At 37.7% G+C, this 20,072-nt stretch overlaps 1 protein-coding gene across 3 annotated transcripts in view; it reads right to left on the bottom strand.

The window, feature by feature from the left end:
• SMC5 (structural maintenance of chromosomes 5) overlaps positions 1–20,072 on the bottom strand; it is an 89,722-nt gene that overhangs the window by 51,704 nt on the left and 17,946 nt on the right. For 2 of the 3 annotated variants that reach the window (XM_047767756.1, XM_047767757.1), the window contains exons 4-8: positions 12,510–12,672; positions 5,812–5,946; positions 4,175–4,315; positions 2,642–2,803; positions 1,764–1,835 (exon numbers count right to left, since the gene is read on the bottom strand). In XM_047767756.1, coding sequence (XP_047623712.1) covers positions 1,764–1,835; positions 2,642–2,803; positions 4,175–4,315; positions 5,812–5,946; positions 12,510–12,672 — 673 coding nt within the window. The remainder of the gene's footprint in view (positions 1–1,763; positions 1,836–2,641; positions 2,804–4,174; positions 4,316–5,811; positions 5,947–12,509; positions 12,673–20,072) is intronic. The other variant, XM_047767758.1, reaches the window with a different exon arrangement.

The raw sequence follows: 20,072 nt of genomic DNA, 5'->3' as shown, positions 1-20,072 counted from the left end.
CTTTAACTAAATAATAGAAATAATGGAAATAATAGAGTAAAAAGGGCTCAATACCACAAGGACAAAAGGAATAGGGAGAGACATCAACAAATGGAGATTTAAATAAATATTCAGAGGAGTAAAAATAGTAGAGGGAAAACTAATTTAGTAGCCTATTGTTAAGAACCATTGTAAAGGGTAAGTGAAAGAGAAAGGAATAAGAAAAGAGCTGCTTTATTTTAAAAAAATAAAAAATCCTAGCAATGCCCAAAACCAGAAAATGTCAAGTATAAAGACATCACACATTAAGTGAGATTTCTGATAGAAAATTCATTTTATATTGGGGATGCAGAGTGTAGCACTGGGAATTACTTTTGAGTTCTGTAAGTTGTTTAATTTTATAGAACCACTATTTCTCCACCAGCTACTTGGATATAATGACGACTGCCCTGTACATACTGCAGAGGGACTTAGAGAAAGAACACCTATCTGGAGTTCCCATCATGACTCTGGTAATGAACCTGACTAATATCCAATGAGGACAGAGGTTCCATCCCTGGCCTCACTCAGTGGGTTAAGGATCTGGCACTGCTGTGGCTGTGGTGTAGGCTGGCGGCTACAGCTCCAATTTGACCCCAAGCCTGGGAACTTCCATATGCCGTGGGTGTGGCCCTAAGAAGCAAAAAAAAAGTAATGACTTAGCTATAAATACATTAAAGTATTGTTGAGCCTTCCAAAAAAAGTGACACATCTCATAAAAGAGAATTACCCCAACTCACCTGACTCTACTTCTATCTCAATGCCTCCCCACCCTCCCTACATACACTTTGAGCACTAACACTGGTAAGCAAGCATCTGTCATGAAAATTTGAGGTTTATTCTCTGGAGAAATTAAAGAGAGAGGACTGGGACTTGAAGATAAAGGTATAGGAAAATTGGTGAGACTGAAAACAGAGATTAACATAATGCCTGAAATAATAGAAATGCTTCATGATACCTATTTACTCCTAATTCAAACTTTAGTTTCTGAATGGTCCTAGAGAACAGAACCCCAAATACATCTGGGGAATCCATTAGCTTAAAAGCCCACTTTCTTGCCTAATAACCCTAAAATGATTTTTGCCACCAAGTCCCACTCATGCATAAAGAATTTATAATCAGTTTTTTAATACCCTACCCTTAAGATAAGCAAACAGAATAAATGCCTTATAATTTCTGGGAGTTCCCACTGTGGCTCAGGTGTGGCTCAGTGGTAAAGAACCCGACTAGTACCATGACTACATGGGTTTGATCCCTGGTCCCGCTCAGTGGGTTAAGGATCCAGCTTTGCTGTGAGCTGTGGTGTAGGCTGCAGATGCAGCTTGGATCTGGAGTTGCTGTGGCTGTGGTGTAGGCCGGCAGCTGTAGCTCTGATTCAACCCCAAGCCTGGGAACTTCCATATGCTGCAGGTGTGGCCCTTAAAAAAAAATAATAATAATTTTTGCTATTAAGACAACAAATTCCAATTTTACCAAATCCAATTTTATCACCTTATTGAAAATCTATAGCCACCCAGCTACAAAGATTACAATGCATATCTATTAGTAGTTTTGAGCAATCTTCCCTAATTATCTGCTGTGCAACTACTATACTTCCAAATTTTAATTCCTCTCACAGATTAAGGTAAGAAATAGAGAAGGAGGGGTCTTAGATAATTCCCAAATGAGAAGCTGTCTTATAACTCACACCCAAGAGAGAAGTTAGGGCAAATAAGCATAAAAAAATTTTCAATACAAGATCTTACGTGTTTATCTTTCCTTTCTATAACATCTTGCTTTTGTTTGCATTTTTGAGATGTCTCCTTAATATTTGTTGCCTGTAAGATTGAACCAGTAAAGAGGAAGTTAGTTAAAGATTCAAGCAATTTAACTACGTGGCCCACTCATCCCAATATTCAGTTGCTCTGTAAGTTAACTGACAATGCTTTTCCCTGATTTCCTTCAAACCATTCATAATTAGCACCCAAAATAGCAACATTCATCTGCAAATCTATGAAGGGTTATTCCTATAAGTATTAAAAATAGCTGTAGCAATATGTGCAGGTCTGTTTCTATATCTCTTCACATTTATTTCCTTATGCTATTTTATCTTAGAAACAATCCTACAGAATAGCAGGGTCCATAGTTTTAAACAATTCTTAAAATATCTGATTCCAAAATCTCCCCAAAAGGTTAAAAGCCATGATCACAAAAGCTGTAAAGTTGTTTTCAAAATATAGGGGACTATTCCATATGCCGTTATACTATTGATTCCAACAAACATGAGATTTTTTTATAGAACACTCTTCCAAAAGGGTATATAATGACCAAGCAGGTTATTATAAATTCAAAACAGGAGTTCAATGTTTCTAGGGATACTACTCTGAATCCTCTTGTAATTAAAACAATCACAATTCAGTTTTCTCTTTTTATATCTTGGAATTTCTACAAAGTTCCAAGCCTCTAACAGTGATGACTAGGACCTTAAAAGCCCTATAAGAGTAGAATTCCTCCTAGTAAAAGAACTTAAGGAACTGGAGTTACAAGTAAATCTATAAAATATTTTAAAAGACTTGCCAAATAAATATTTTTTGTATTTCTTAAAATAAAATACAGGAAATCCAAAACTGAGACTTAAAAGTACCTTCTCTTTGATTAGAGCCTCCAAATTATGACGCTGCCTTTCAATTTCTTCAATTTGACGTGTCATAGGAATCTGCCCTTCTTTAAGTTTTCTGACCTCTTCCTTCGCTTTGTCACGAGCTAGTTTTACTTCTTCATATTCTTGACGAACATTTTCATATTCCTTGCAATAGATTCAAGAAAGAGAAGTTAATACACTCCTAGCTTAAAGTAACATACATACTAAAATCAAGGTAGAGATAGAAACCAATTCTATGAAAAGACAATATTGACATCCCTTTGGTAGGTCTATAAATAAAAATTTTGTCCTCTGAAACTACTTCAGAAATAGTAAATACCAACATAATGATTAACTCAGTGATACCCACTGAGCATTCACCTCTATCACTAGACTCTCTGACTTACATCCTTTCCTGTTTCTGAAATTTATATCCTAATACCTACTAAAGTAAGAATCTCCTCTAGACTCATAAAGAAGGGACTTAAAAATGTGTAACGAAGAAAAAGAAACTCAGTCATGAAAAAACAAAAGGAAAATGTTTTTCAAAAGAAAAACAAAAATGAAGCATCTAAGTAAAAATAATGCCTATCATATCACAGGAATTAATAAATATTTGCTAAAAAAATAAGTGGAGTGCCAAAAGAACATACAGTAAGAATGAATGGGATGAAGAAAGGTAATTAGAGAAAAGAATACACATATACATTACAGAGTAAATAAATAGGAAAAAAGGAATAAAGACTGAAATCAATTTTGAAAGAAAAAGAGAAACTAAAAGACTTCAAAAGACAAATACCAAAGTAGGTACAAAAGTAGTATGAACATAGGCAAAATGTAATCAAAACAAGCTGAAGAAAGGAAAAAGTTTAAGAATAATGGAATTACAGAAAAAGGTAAGGTGAAGCATGGGTGGGGGGATGGGAGAAGGTCACAAATAAATCCACATATTTTTCCAATGTAATAATTATTTCCATTCTAGCCTTTAAAATGTTATTAAACTTTCTTATCTTGTTCTACCCACTGTAAAGTAATGCAGAGGGGAATGAATCAGGACCAAACTGTGGTTTTAAATAATATATATCACACAGTGATTAAAACCTTTAAGCTTCAGTAAACTTATGAAGCATGAGTAGAAGTTTATAGTTAATATCCTTCAGCTCTGTCTACAGCTGAAGCTGATACTAATAACATACTCCAAGTAAACTCCCAGTGACCTGAGGACACTCAAAGATTTAATTTTTACATATGTAAACATTTTTAGCTCATTTACACTTTATAAAACAAAACTATCTGCTGAGGACTCATATCTGGAGGAATGAATTCAGGGCACAGACAATCAACTGTTACCTGTTACAGAATAACAATAACATAGCACAGCTATATAACAGAGACAGATAAATTTTACTAGGTATGATACAAAAAGTAAAACTGAACCAAAGCATCTAATTTGAATACATAGTAATTAGTGCCTTCTTTATAACTTTTTTGATACTCTAGGAATCACTATTTTCACCTTTAATAACTTAGACTTACCACCCATGGCCTTTTTGCTTCAAGCATCTCAATCAAATCTAAATGTCGCTTTCGTTCATAGAACCTCTCCACATCTTGTTTATATCTTTCATTCCTCTGAATCATTTTCTCTAGATATTCAGTTTTCTCTTTGCAGGAGGTCTAAAGTAAATATTTATTTAACAATTAGCTTAACTGAAAGAAAGTGAAATCTTTTAATAATAAAAAATGTACACTGCTAGCAAAATCTCACAGTAAAAGATTCCATAGAAGTTCTTAAGAACTGTGTAAAACAAACATGCACTACTCAGTTCTAGTCTAGGCTCTACAGTTATACAACTGTGAGGAAGCCTTGCCATATCTCTAAGCCTGGACTCTTCTTGCCTAAAAAGAAGTGAGGTATCTGTCCCATTCACCTCAAGAGCAGAAGCAACTTGAACACTCAACGAAAGTTCAAAAACTGTAATGTGACATAGAAATGAAAACTGGTATTATTATGAACAGTATGTTATGAAAACCCAGGACTGAAGGACTTAGAAATGAGATCAAGCAAGGGTAGAACTCAGCCTTTACTTACGAATTAACAAATGCAAAGATGTACTCAAAACCTAGTAGAAGAGATGCTTGTTTTCTTTCAGAGGATGATAGGCCCTTTCAGTGAGTGTTTCAGAGGAGAGTATTAGATTGTTTTATGTTGGAAAGGGTAAAAGGACTGACAGAGTATCTGAAGTATGTTAAAATAATTATAACTCCTTTGGCCACTCACTTTGAGCACACATAAAAATCACCTGCAGCATACAGAAGTTCACAGGCCAGGGATCGAATCCGAGTTGCAGCTGTGACCTACAATGCAGCTATGGCAATGCTGGATCCTTAACCCACTGCACAGGGCTTGGGATTGAACGTCTGCTGCCACAGAGGCAACGCTAGATCCTTAACCTGCTGTGCCACAGTGGGAACTACCTAAAAGGACATTTTTTTTTTTTAGGGCTGCAAGTGTGTCATATGGAAGTTCCCGGGATAGAGGTTGAATCAGAGCTATAGCTGCTGGTCTGTGCCACAGCAATGCTAGACCTGAACTGTGTCTGCAATCTATACCCCAGCTCAAGGCAATGCTGGATCCTTAACCCACTGAGCGGGGCCAGGGATCAAATCCACATCCTCATGGATAATAGTCAGGTTTCTTCCCACTGAGGCATGATGGGAACTCCTAAAGGAACATTTTAATTTTCTTTATTAAAGGTGAAAATAAAAATGGAACACTGCAACTAAATGCATGGTTCTTTCACAAAGTTTATCATCATGCAACTGAAAAAACTATGTTAAGAACTGGCTCAACAGAGACACTAAATTAAAATCTGTATGATATCTGCTATATTATCCAAAGCCAAAAAAAAAAAAACCCTTTATGATTACTGATTATTTAGAAATTCAATTAATCACATATTTAATGAAATGATGGCCAAAATTTTCAAACTTTATATCAAATCCATACTCACTTTTTGTCACCTACTTTGTTAGCAACAAATCCCGCGTGAAAAAAATATCACAAATGTATGAATTCACTCAATGAATCAGAACTACTATTCTCTTTCCCACATTCAGAGACACAGAAGTAAAGGAGAGACAATAAAAATGAGTTGTCTATTTATAAATACCTCTAGTTGTTTTTCTTTCTCCCTGAAGTTTTTGAGTTCACAGTGGTATCTGTGCATTTCTGGAGGACCAATCGACTTCTCAGTAGCTTCAAGGAGTTCAATTTTACTGAGTTTAGCAAATTCTCCAACTTTATCCTAGAGCACAAAACTTAAATATCAGCTAATACTACCATTTACAAACATCTCCAAAACATAATTTACTCATTGACACTTGTCAAAAGAAACTCATTTAAGGGAAAAAAATCTTTATCATGAAATGTCTTAATATAAATTCTGTCATTTCATATATTATTCTTTAAACTAATAAAGATAAACAAGGTATATAAACTGTCATCTTTTTGAGAATCTTTAAAACTTTCAATGTCAGTATTTCCAGGTTGAAATGTTTATATACATAGAATAATTTGGAAATAAAAGAAAAAAAAAAACTCCCCTGGAATGAAATGATAATTATCTACTACATATTAGTTTGGAACAAAATATCAAAAAATGTTTAAAAGGCAATTTTAAACATCTATTTCTGGAGATAGTCTTAGATCAACTGATAAATGCTTTTTAAACTTTAACTTCTATTTAACGTGGATACAATAATCAAGCCATCATTGTTTCTGAAGAAAACAATGAACTATAATTCAGTTGCTAGAAAGCATTCAAATATAAATTTAGAAGTTATTTGACTTTAAATTTGAGACAAGATGGAGGAATAGAAGGACTTGAGATCACCTCTCATGAAAACACAACAATCACAACTAATTGCTGAACAGCCATTGACAAAAGAGAATGGAAACTACCAAAAAAGTTATTCTACACCCAAAGACAAAGAAGCCACAACAAGACAGTAGGAGGGGCACTTTGGAGATATAAGTAAATCCCATACCCACCAGGCAGGTGACCCACAAACTGGAAAATAACTATATATCAAAGAGGTTCTGCCACAGGAGTGAGAGCTCCAAACTTTTCACATCTGGTTCCTTTTTTTTTTTTTTTTCCCCCACTGTACAGCAAGGGGATCAAGTTATCCTTACATGTATACATTACAATTACATTTTTTTCCCCACCCTTTGTTCTGTTGCAACATGAGTATCTAGACAAAGTTCTCAATGCTACTCAGTAGGATCTCCTTGTAAATCTATTCTAAGTTGTGTCTGATAAGCCCAAGCTCCCGATCCCTCCCACTCCCTCCCCTTCCCATCAGGCAGCCACAAGTCTTTTCTCCTGCCCTGGAGGTCTGGCATTGGGAAGAGGAGCCCCCAGAGAATTTGGTGTTGAAGGCCAGTGGGGCTTCAGCGCAGAACTCCACAGGACTGGGGGAAAGATAAACCATCCACTTGGACTGGAAATAAATATACTGACAAACAACTATACTAAAAAAGAAAAAAAGATTTCCCCCAGGTGGCACAGCAGGTTAAGGATCTAGCATTGTCACTGCTGTAGTGTGGGTTCGCTCCTTAGCCCCAGAACTTCAGTGTGCCATGTGTGTGGTCAAAAAGAAAGAAAGAAAAAAAAAAGACTATACTACCTACCCAAGGCATTCTACAGATTTAAAGCAATCCCTATCAAATTATCAATGGTATTTTTCACAGAACTAGAACAAAATTTTTATAATGTGTATAGAAACACAAATGACCCTGAATAGCCAAAGCAATCTTGAGAAAGTAAAATGAAGCTGGAGGTATCAGGATCCCTGACTTGACTATATACTACAGTCATGTTCTACAGTCATCAAAACCATATGGTACTGCAACAACAACAGAAATATACATCAGCGGAACAGGATAGAAAGCCCAGAATTAAATCCATGCACCAATGGAACCTTATCTATTACAAAGGAGGCAAGAATATACAATGGAGAAAAGACAGCCCCTTCAGTAAGTGGTGCTGGGAAAACTGGACAGCCACACGTAAAAGAATGAAATCACAACGCTTCCTAACACCACGCACAAAAATAAACTCAAAATGGATTAAATACCTAAATATAAGACCAGATACTATAAAACTCTTAGAGGAAAACAGACCAAACACTCTCTGACATAAACCACAGCAATATCTTCTCAGATCCACCTCCTAGAGTAATGATAATAAATACAGAAATAAACAAATGGGACTTAAATAAATTTAAAAAGTTTCTGCATAGCAAAGGAAACCCTAAGCAAAACAAAAAGACAACCCACAGAATGGGAGAAAATCTTTGCAAATGAAGTGACTAACAGGGGATTAATCTCCAAAATTTATAAACACCTTCTGCAGCTCAATACCAGAAAAAAAAAAAAATCGAAAAATAGGCAGAAGATCTAAACAGACAATTCTCCAAAGAAGACACAGAGATGGCAAAAAAAAAAAAAAAGACCACATAAAAAGATGTTCCACATCACTCATTATTAGAGAAATGCAAATCAAAACCATTATGAGGTACCACCTTACACCAGCCAGAATGGCCATCATCAAGAAGTCTACAAACAACAAATGATGGAGATAGAGAGGGTGGGGAGAAAAGGAACCTCCTACACTGTTCATGGAAATGTAAACTGGTGCAACCACTGTGGAAAACAGTATGCAGATTCCTCAGAAAACTAAAAATAGAATTACCATTTGATCCAGTAATCCCGCTCCTGGGCATCTATTCAGAGAAAACCATGACTCCAAAAGATACATGTGCTCCAAGACATGGAAACAACCTAAATGTCCATCGACAGAGGAGTGGATAAAGAAGATGTGGTACATAATCATAATGGACTATTACTCAGCCATTAAAAGGAAAGAAATAACGTCATTTGCAGCAACATGGATGGACCTAGACATTATCATGCTAAGTGAAGTCAGTCAGACAGTGAGACACCAACATCAAATGCTATCACTTACTTGTGGAATCTAAAAAAGGACACAATGAGTTTCTTTACAGAACAGATACTGACTCACGAACTTTGAAAAACTTATGGTTTCCAAATGAGACAGGTTGGGGCATGGGGGGATGTACTGGGGGTCTGGGATGGAATTGCTATAAAATTTGGTTGTAATGATTATTGTACGACTATAAACATAAAATTCACTGAGTAATAAAAAGAAAAAATTAAAAAAATTAAAAATAAAGCACATGTTCAATGAGCTGATTAGACATGAACTGTATACAACTAAAAGTAAATAATTGAGTAATTGTGTGTTCTATTCTTTTTTTTTGCTTTTTTTGCTTTTTAGGGCCACACCTGAGACACATGGAAGTTCCCAGGCTAGGGGTTGAATCAGAGATACATCTGCTTAACTTATGCTCCAGCTGCAGCAACACCAGATTCGAGCTGTGTCTGCGACCTACACCACAGCTCATGGCAAGGCCAGACCCCCAACCCACTGAGTGAGGCCAGGGATCGAACCTGCGTCCTCATGGATCCTGGTCAGATCCATTGACCGCTGAACCATGACAAGAACTCCAAATACAGGAGTTTCTAATCCTCCCCCCCCCCACCCCCCGGTGACACATAATCCTCTCACAATCTGTGAAGCTTTTCTTTCTCGAAACAATATTATTAAGTACATGAATTAAATATGTAGGATTACAAAGGAAATCGATCATATTGAGTTACAGTTTTCAAAGCATTTTGAAATATGATATAGAAATATGTACCCTTTTAATTTACCACATTAAATAACAATGGTTTGTAAAAATTTCAAAGTAGTGGTGAGACTAAATACTATCTTGTGAAATCTGTAATAACTGTCACATGATATGAAATATTTGTGATTTCTAAGGACTTAGTATTGAGTTTTATTATCTAAGTACAAAAATTTTTAAATGCTGAATTTCAGTGAGATGTTAGTGAAAATAAAGATGTAATCTTGTTGCTGTCTTAAAAAAAAAACGGTGTTTATTTGGGAGTAAAATTTCGGGATAGGCATCATTTAATTCTCTCAAATGGATAAAGATCTATCTATTTGTGTAAAATAGTGTTAAGACTTGAATCAATGTCTAGATGATTCAGATTCTCGAACATCACTGCTTGACTTAGCTGCTCACTTTCCATAGATGCCGCAGACGTGTACTCTTGCTCTGCTGCTTGAGGAGAAACATGGGGAAACTGGAAGTTCAACAACAACAACAACAAAAACAATTTTGAAAAAACTGACTCATTATGGAATATTTCCAATATTTCTTTTTCAAAATGGTAATTATACTTTCATAAAAATGCAATAGTTTAATGATGAGAAAAGTCAATATTCTTTATTTTTTTTCCTAATTTTTCAAGGGACTCTAACCAACCAACCTGTGTATTACACATTATTATGTCAATCTGGGCTATACATGAGTATGTGAATCACTTGGTAAAATAAAGCTATCATTTATGGGCATTTTATTGGAGTGATAACTTGATGAATATTTGAAATTTTCTATAAATTGGATATCTAGAGATTCCTTAATGTACAAATTAATAAATGACATCTATTAATGTTTAAAAATATTATCAATTGTATTTTTCACAGAACTAGAACAAAATTTTCTTAATCTGTATAGAAACACAAAAGACCCTGAACAGCCAAAGCAATCTTGAGAAAAAACAATGAAGCTGGAGGAATCAGGCTCCCTGACTTAAGACTATACCACAAAGCCACAGTCATTAAAACAGTTTGGTCCTGGCAGAAAAACAGAAATATAGATCAGTAGAACAGGATAGAAAGCCCAAAAATAAACCCACACGCCTATAGTCATTCCATGATAAAGGAGGCAAGAAATCACAATGTTCAACATCACTGATTATTAGAGAAATGCAAATTAAAACTACCATGAGATACCACCTCACACTGGTCAGAATGGCCATCATTAATAAGTCCACAAATAACAAATGCTGGAGAGGGTGTGGAGAAAAGGGAACCCTCCTGCACTCTTGGTGGGAATGTTAAGTTGGTACAACCACTACGGAAAACAGTATGGAAGCAGCTTAGAAAACTATACACAGAACTACCATATGACCCAGCAATCCCACTCCTAGGCATATACCTGGACAAAACTTTTCCTTAAAAAAGACACATGCACCCGCATGTTCATTGCAGCACTATTCACAATAGCCAAGATATGGAAACAACCCAAATGTCCATCAACAGATGACTGGATTAAGATGATGTGGTATATATACACAATGGACTACTACTCAGCTATAAAAAGAAACAAAAAAATGGCAATTGCAGCAACATGGAAGGAACTAGAGACTCTCATACTAACTGAAGTGAGAAAGAGAAAAACAAATACCATATGATTTCACTTATATCTGGAATCTAATATATGGCACAAATGAACCTTTCCACAGGAAAGAAACTCATGGACTTGGAGGACAGACTTGTGGTTGCCAAGGGGGAGGGGAGGAAGTGGGATGGACTGGGAATTTGGGGTTAATACATGCCAACTATTGCCTTTGGAATGGCTAAGCAATGAGACCCTGCTGAACGGCCCTGGGAACTATATCTAATCACTTTTGATGGAGCTTGATGGAGGATAATGAGAGAAAAAGAATGTATATATGTATGTGTCACTGGGTCACTTCGCTGTATAGTAGAAAATTGATGACAATGCAAACCAGATATAAAGGAAAAAATAAAAATCATTTTAAAAATGATACAAAAGAACTTATTCACAAAACAGAAGCAGGCTCATAGACTTTGCTAACAAACTTATGGTTTACCAAAGGGGAAAGGTGAGAGATGTACTGCGGGTTTGGGACTGGCATATGCATACTATTGTACATGGAATGGATGAACAGTGGAGACCTGAAGTATAGCCCGGAAACTCTACTCAATATTCTGTGATAACTTACATAGGAAAAAGAATCTTAAAAAAAAAAAAAAAAAGAATATATGTATATGTATACATATACACTTTGCTATAAAACAGAAGTTATTATAACACTATAAATCAACTATATAGTTCAATTAAATTTCAAAAAAAGAGAAAAGCAAAAGTTACAAATCGTTTAAAAAAAGTATTTAATGTTAACATTCAACATCTGTTATCAGGTTTTTTTCAGTTAAGCCTAAAATATAAATGGTTTCTAGAAAATAAACCTGTAGATTTAAGAGTCTTAATATATAAAATATTTTATACAAATACGCTGATTAAGAAGTTATTAACAAAATTTTAAATGAATTTAAATGAATGGGAGCACATGGATATTCAAGCTACTCGCTATACTTTAACATAATACCTTTATTTCCTTGATAATACTTTTTTTTCTTTTTATGGCCACACCTATGACACATAGAAGTTTCCAGGCTAGAGGTCAAATTGGAGCAGCAGCTACAGGCCTATACCACCACCAAAGCAACACCAGATCCTAGCTGCATCTGCAACCTACATTGTAGCTTGTGGCAATGCCAGCCAGATCCTTAACCCTATGAGCAAGGCCAGTGTTTGAACCCTCATCCTCATGGATATTAGTAGAACTCTTAACCCATGGAGCCACAACAAGAACTCCTCCTTTATAATACTTTAACATGTTTTATTAGTTGAATATTTCTTAAGTTATACTAAAAGTTATTAAGATTATACTGTAAGAGAGCAGATGCTATCTTTCACAAAGAATTGTTTGTATTAAGACCACTATGCTCATTTTAAACAGTAAACATTATAATAAACCTCAAAAAGTACTTGCATTCTTATATGACACAAAGAAAACATTACATAGAAATATTTCCCACCTTTACATGTAATTCTCTCATACCTGAGGTAGAAACTGGCAAAGATTGCCCACTTGAATATTTAAGGCTGCAACTTGCTCTTCTACAACTTTCTGGGTTGTAGGTTTTTTGTTGATGAACCAAAAGGACTGATTTTTTGCCACGTCAATCTCACGAGTGATTACAAGATTTCCAGAAGTCCTGAACCTAGTTAAAAACAATTTAAAAATATCTATATTCACAATACATAATTTTGTTTTATTTATTTATTTACTTATTTTGTCTTTTTGCCATTTCTTGGGCCACTCCTGCAGCATATGGAGGTTCCCAGGCTAGGGGTCCAATCGGAGCTGTAGCCACCAGCCTACGCCAGAGCCACAGCAATGCGGGATCCGAGCCACATCTGCAACCTACACCACAGCTCACAGCAATGCCAGATCCTTAATCCACTGAGCAAGGCCAGGGACTGAACCCGCAACCTCATGGTTCCTAGTCGGATTCGTTAACCACTGAGCCACGATGGGAACTCCAATACATACATTATTTTAGAAATAAAACTTCCAAAAGTCTCTTGTACCAAAGGTTGCCAGATAGGATTATTATTACTTTTATTCCTTTTGCTATTTTGGTCTCTCCAAAGACGCAAAGTTTGCCATTTCATCAGTGATAATACATAAATGACTGCATGTAAATTACAACTCTTTTCAATATTTAAAATCATTAAAACTATTGAAATAAAATTTTTTTAAAAATGTCAGTATTAATTCCCAAACATTGCCAGAGGATACGCGTATCTGGAGTTACTCATCACACTATGCTACCCTCCAATCACATTTGTCGACTGCAATTCAAAATAGGTTGGTATACATAAAAGCCTAACAGTTAAACCTTGAAACTCTACTAGGAAACGGTATGAATGAAAACCAACACTTGCATATGCATTTCCTGTTATCAAAACTAGCCTGCCCTTACAGGTGGCCCATGGCCACCTCATCATGTACACCACCACTCTGAATTCAGAGGGGGGACTGTATCACATGACTATAAAGGAACATTAAACAATAAAAAATCTGAAAGAAGAGTATTTACTTATTTCTTGCTTTTAGAAGTACTACTGCTCCACACCTCCCATCTATTCATCCATCTTCTTCACTGGCAATCAGCAGCATGTGGTAGAAAGATAAATTATTGGTATTCTGGTGGCTAAACAATGTAAATGTTGTATATAACTAGATTACACTATAATCAGAACACTCCAACAATAAGATTTTAGTACTTAAAAAAAAGTAGTCTTCAACTTTCATTTCAAGAACTATAAGGAAGTATTCTTTTTTATTCTCTTGCTGTAAACAACTAAAAACAATAGATAAAATATCTTTATAAATGTCTTTATAAGTTATCATAAAAATAAGGAATTCTAGCCAAATCCCAGTCCAAGAAGGTACCCAGATGTGGAAAAATGAAACTGCCTTTCACCCTGAGGGCATTTGGCCAACTAGGTAACCTTATATATTCATTTTTGTGATCTCCTGAGAGACAGATGTTGTAGACAAAGCTGAGAGTTCTCCCAAGAGGGAAGTCTAATAGGAATCATCCTCAAAGGCTATATTCTTACTGTAAGGGTAAACTATCAATACTCCATTACTTCCACTACCCCTACTACTACAAGCAACAGCAAGGTAAACTGCTTGTCTGAAACTATGACTTGAACTATATAACGAACAAAAAATTTACCCTGAGAGTTGCTACTAACCACAAATTAGTCTCAAAGATTTGTATCCTAAAGCTACCTGCCTAGACCTAAGGAAGTGTAAAAACCCTCAAACTGACAATTCTAAACACTGAGATCTTGGTTTAAAAGTATACAATGGAGTTCCCGTTGTGGCTCAGTGGTAATGAACCCAATTAGTAGCCAGGAGGATGCAGGTTCGATCGCTGACCCCACTCAGCAGGTTAAGAATCTGGTGTTGGAGTTCCCGTCGTGGCTCAGTGGTTAACAAATCCGACTAGGACCCATAAAGGTTCGGGTTCGATCCCTGGCCTCGCTCAGTCGGTTAAGGATCTGGTGTTGCCATGAGCTGTGGTGTAGGTCGCAGATGACACTCAGATCCCACATTGCTGTGGCTGTGGCGTAGGCCAGCAGCTACAGCTCCGATTAGATCTCTAGCCTGGGACCTCCATACGCCATGGGAACAACCCTAGAAAAGCCAAAAAAAAAAAAGAATCTGGTGTTGCTGTGAGCTGCAGTGTAGATGGCAGACCTGGTCATAACATTGCTATGACTGTGGTGTAGGCCAGCTGCTGCAGCTCCAATCTGACCCCTAGTGTGGGAAGTTACATATGCCTTGAGTGCAGCCCTACAAAGACAAAGCAAACAAACAAACAGAGGTATACAATCTTTTAACAGAAGTTAACAAATTTCCTTCTGCAGGAATCTAAATTTATCATCAAAGAGTTTAATGCAGAAAAAGTTCCAAGAGAAAAAAGCAGCTCCCTGGAAACATACACACACAAGAAAACAAAATATCAAGACTAAGAACTAGCAGAAATAGTAGAATCATGCTGGAATTAAAGGACTCAAGTATAAAATAAGTATGTTTACTATATTTTAAGAAATAAAAGATGGAAAATATAAACAAACAAGTAGATCTAAAAATAACCAAAGAGAAATGGATCTAGAATGCAGCACAGAGACATTAAAAGATGAAAAAGATGAAATATGTTAAGAGACATGGATGACTGCATAAGAAAGCCTAATATCACTTTTAATAAGATTTCTAGAAGGAAGGGAGACAGTGGCAATATGTGGACAGAAAACAGGAAAGAATTTTTCAAACTACACATTTAAGAAGCTCATTAAATCCCAAGCAAAATAAATAAGTGCAGATTCACAATAGAAGACAATAGAATTATATTATGCATGTGGAGAAAAAAAATCCATCTGTGTAGAATTTTATATACATCAAATACATCTTTTAAGTCTTAGAGCAAACTATTTACAGAAAGAACCCAAGTGTTAGAAGACCCTCATTAAAGGAAACTTTACAGAATGCCATCGAAAAGTGATCCCAGAGGGAAAAAAAGAAATCCAAGAAAGAATAAAAAGCAAGGAAAATAGAAAACAAACATTCACAGTTTAACTTAAAAGCAGTTATGTCTTGAGTTTTTAAAAAGAGAATTAAAGTAACACATAAGTTCAGAGAAAAAGTTATTAAAATAAAAGTACTCTAAGGTCTTTATGCAATAGGAAGATAAAAATTTAAATAAGTCTAGACTCTAAAGTATCTGTTAAAAATTCTAATAAAAATAAGACAAGAATGCATAATTTCCAAAATAATAAAAAAGGAAAAAGTAAACAAAAAAAAATCAACTGAAGGGAAGAGAGGAAAAGCGAGACAAATTAAAAGCACAAGATGATAAAAGAAAAAAATAAGTCCAAACAAACAATAAGCTCAGTACAAGTAAGCCAAGTAAGATTAAATAAGGAACACTCCCAATGACATTCTATGGAGACGGTGTCACCCTAATACCAAAACCAGCCAAAGACAGTGCCAATAAAGAAAATTATAGGCCAACATCCTTGAATAGAGATGCAAAAATTCTCAAAGTTTTAGCAAACTGAATTCAACAACATATAAAAAAAGAACATTACACCCTGATCAAGTAGGATTCATCCCAAGTTCACAAGGATGGTTCCACATAGGCAAATCAATGTAATACACCACATTAACAAAAGAAAAGTCAAAAACCACATGATCACCTCAATAGACGCAGGGTAAATATTTGACAAAATAAAACATCCATTCATGATAAAAACTCTTACAAAGTGGGTACCAGAGGGAACATATCTGAATATAATAAAAGCTACTTATGACAAACCTACAGCCAATATAATACTCAATGGAGAAAAGCTGAAACCCTTTCCGCTAAAATCTAGAACAAGACAAGGATGCCCACACTCACCCCCTTTACTCAACAAAGTACAGGAAGTCCTAGCCACAGCAATCAGACAATCAAAAGAAATAAAAGGTATACAAGTTGGAAGAGAAGAGGACAATTGTCACTATGTGCAGAGGACATGATACCATATATAGAAAGCCCTAAGGACTCCACACAAAAACTACTCAAACTAATCAATGAATTCAACAAAGTAGCAGAACACAAGATTAACATTCAGAAATTGGTTGCATTTCTGTATACTAAAAATGAAGTATCAGGAAAGGATTATTAAAAAAAAAAACTTTGGAGTTCCCAACGTAGCTCAGCGGAAACGAATCTAACTAGCATCCATAAAGACGAAGGTTTGATCCCTGGCCTCGCTCAGTGGGTTAAGGATCCGGTATTGCCATGAGCTGTGGTGTAGGTCACAGAGGCACGGATCCCACATTGCCGTGAGCTGTGGTGTAGGCCGGCAGCAGCAGCTCTGATTAGACCCCTAGCCTGGGAACCTCCATATGCCATGGGTGAAGTCCCAAAAAAGAAAAAAAAAACACTTTAAAAATCACACCAAAAAACCCTAGGAATAAACCTAACCAAGGAAGTGAAAGACTTATATGCTGAGAACTGTAAAATATTAATCAAGGAAATTAAAAAGGATCCGGGGAGGGGATCAAGATGGTGGAGGAGTAAGATGTGCTCACCTTCTCCCACAAACACATCAAAAAAACACATCTACATGTAAAACGACTCACACAGAACATCTACTGGATGCTGGCAGAAGAACTTAAACCTCCAAAAAGGACAAGAAACTCTTGACATAACTGTGTAGAACAAGGGAGAGAGAGAAAAGGAATCAGGACGAGACTAGCGTTCCTGAGAGGAGCTGTGAGAGAGAAAACGAAACCACATGCTGGGAAGCCACCTAACTGATGGGGAGATCAGCCAAGATGGAGGGACCTCAAAGTTCTGAGAAAAGGGCAGCAGCTGGACTGAGGAGGGCAAAGTAGAGTGACAGCCTCACAGGTCATCAGAACCACCAGCCCGGAACCACAGCCTGAGACGCTCGGGCGGGAGCTGGGTGCCGAGACTTAATGCTCCAGAGGTCAGTCCTGGGGAGAGGACTGGGGCTGGCAGTGTGGGAACAGCCTGAGGGACTAAGGAGCGGTGTGCTATGCGCTGGGGAGTGGAACACCATGGCAGAGGGAACCTGGGAGAAGGTCTGGGCCTGCAGAAGCAAGGTGCCATTGTTGCGGAGGGCTAGAGGAGTAGGGGTAGACCATCATAGGAATCTCCCTGCACACTCACAGGGGCTCTCAGAGGGCAGGGTGCCTCTGATGCAGGCTACGGGTGGCAAGAAGCCACTTGCTGGGGCGAAGGGAGACCAGGAGCTTCTTGTGCAGGCTACATGTGGCCAGGCACCTCTTGTGTGGGCTAAGGGCAGCATGGGGCTAAGTGCAACGTGATGCCTCTTGCATGATCTACAGGCGGCAAGGACAGAGAGTGGCAGTCATCTCATCTAGGAGGCCAGAGGGAGGCATGGCCTACCACCACTGGAGGCCTGTGAGTGGGCTCCACTTGTGGTTCCAGTCACCTCAGGGGTCGGCAAAAAAAAAAAAAAAGAGGGCACTGCAACCAAGCACCACACTCTGTTGCTCTCACTCCTCTGGGAACACACCTGCCCTGCAGTTGCCACTGCCAAACACTCTGGGCAGCACCCAGACGCTTGGTGACTGTCCCTTCCCAAGACCCTACAACTAGGAGCAGCTGGTGCAGCACCTCCTGCATGGGCTAAGTGGGACGGGGTGCTTCTTGCATGGTCTGCAGGTGGTGAGGGCAAACCACCGCAGTTATCTCTGACTCCAGAGGTGGGTGTGACCCACTGCAACTGGGGATCCCTGAAGAGGAACCACTTGCAGCCCCAACCACCTCGGAGTGCACCACAGAGGAGGACACTGCAATAGAACACCACCTGTTGTTGCTCTCGCTCCCCTGGGAGCACACCGGCCCTGCTGCTGCCACTGTTGATTGCTCCAGGCCGGACCCACACGACTGATCTCTGTCACTTGCCAGGATTGTGCAACTAGGATCAGCCTGTGCAGGACTTCCTGTGTAGGCTAAGTGAGATTGGGCATTTATTATGTGGTCTGCAGGTGGCAGGGGCAAACCACCATAATTATCACTGATTCCAGAGGTGGGCATGGCCTGCTACCACTAGGGGTCTCTGAACAGGCACCACTTGTGGCTCCAATCACCTCAGAGGAGGGAACTGCAATTGAATACTAGCTGTTGTTGCTCCCACCCCCTGGGAACTCACACCTGCTGCTGCCACTGCCAAATGCTCTGGGCACCTTGTAAATCTGCATAGAGCTCATTACCACTTTCCAGGGCCCTGCAACTAGGAATGGCCTGCAACACCTTCCTGCAGGTCCTTGCTGCTCTTAAGAGCCCAGCAACGAGGCACTGACTACTAACCCTACCCACTGCCTCCTTCTCCCTGGAAACAACACTCGGCACCATGCGGATAATAGCTTCTCACATTCAAGAAAAAGACAACAAATATTCAAACACCCATGCCAAAAATAAATAGTGACTGCCCACGAAATACAAAGGGGTGCTCTTGCATGGAAGTAGCCCACCAAGACTTCAGTTTGGCTTCCCTTAACTCACAGAAAAAGAAAAACATGAGGAAGATGAAGAAGCTCAGAAACCATTCCCAGTTAAAGGAACAGGAAAATTCACATGAAGCAGCAAACAATGAAACAGATGTCTGCAGTGTGACAGACAGTGAGTTCGAAAGGGAGACAGTGAAAATACTGAAGGAATTAAGGCTGAACATCAAGGAATTAAGAGCAGATATGAACAGTAATGCAGACTCCTTTAGAAAGGAACTAGAAAATATAAGGAGGAACATAGAAAAATTAAAAAAATAATTTGCAGAGACATAAACTGAGCTAAAGGCACTAAAGAGCAGTATGAATAATGCAGAGGAATGAATTAGTGACTCCGAAGACAGAAAATGGAAATCAGCCCATCAGGACAGCAGACAGAAAATGAAATGAAAAAACATGAAACCAATGTAAGAGATCTATGGGATAATATAAACCAGGCCAATCTAGGAATAACAGGAATTCCAGAAGGCGAAGAAAAAGAAAAGGGGTCTGAAAATACATTTGAAGAAGTTATGTCTGAAAACTTTCCAAATCTAAAGGAAACTGATATCAAGATACAGGAAGCACAGAGGGCCCCAAACAAGTTCAACCCAAATAGGCCCATACCAAGATATATTATAATAAAAATGGCAAAAGTTACAGAGAGGATTCTAAAGGCAGCAAGAGAAAAGCAAAGCACTAATTATAAAGGAACACCCATAAGGCTATCAGCTGATTTCTCTACCAAAATACTACAGGCCAGAAGGGAGTGGCAAGATATATTTAAAATACTGAAAGGAAAAATCTGCAACCTAGAAGACTGGAAGCAAGAATATCATTTAAAACAGAAAGGGAAATAAAGAATTTCTCCAACAAACAAAAGCTAAAAGAGTACAGCAATACTAAACCCATTCTAAAAGAAATACTGAAAGGACTTCTCTAAATTAAAAAAGAAGTAAGAAGAAATAGGATGGAGGAAACCACAACTGGAAAGCAATCACTTAAATAAGCCAGCACACA

This window comes from Phacochoerus africanus, chromosome 2 (genome assembly GCF_016906955.1).
Source record: "Phacochoerus africanus isolate WHEZ1 chromosome 2, ROS_Pafr_v1, whole genome shotgun sequence".
NCBI lineage: Eukaryota > Metazoa > Chordata > Mammalia > Artiodactyla > Suidae > Phacochoerus > Phacochoerus africanus.
Note: the sequence above shows the minus strand (reverse complement) of the source record. Positions and strands in the feature narration are given on the sequence as shown.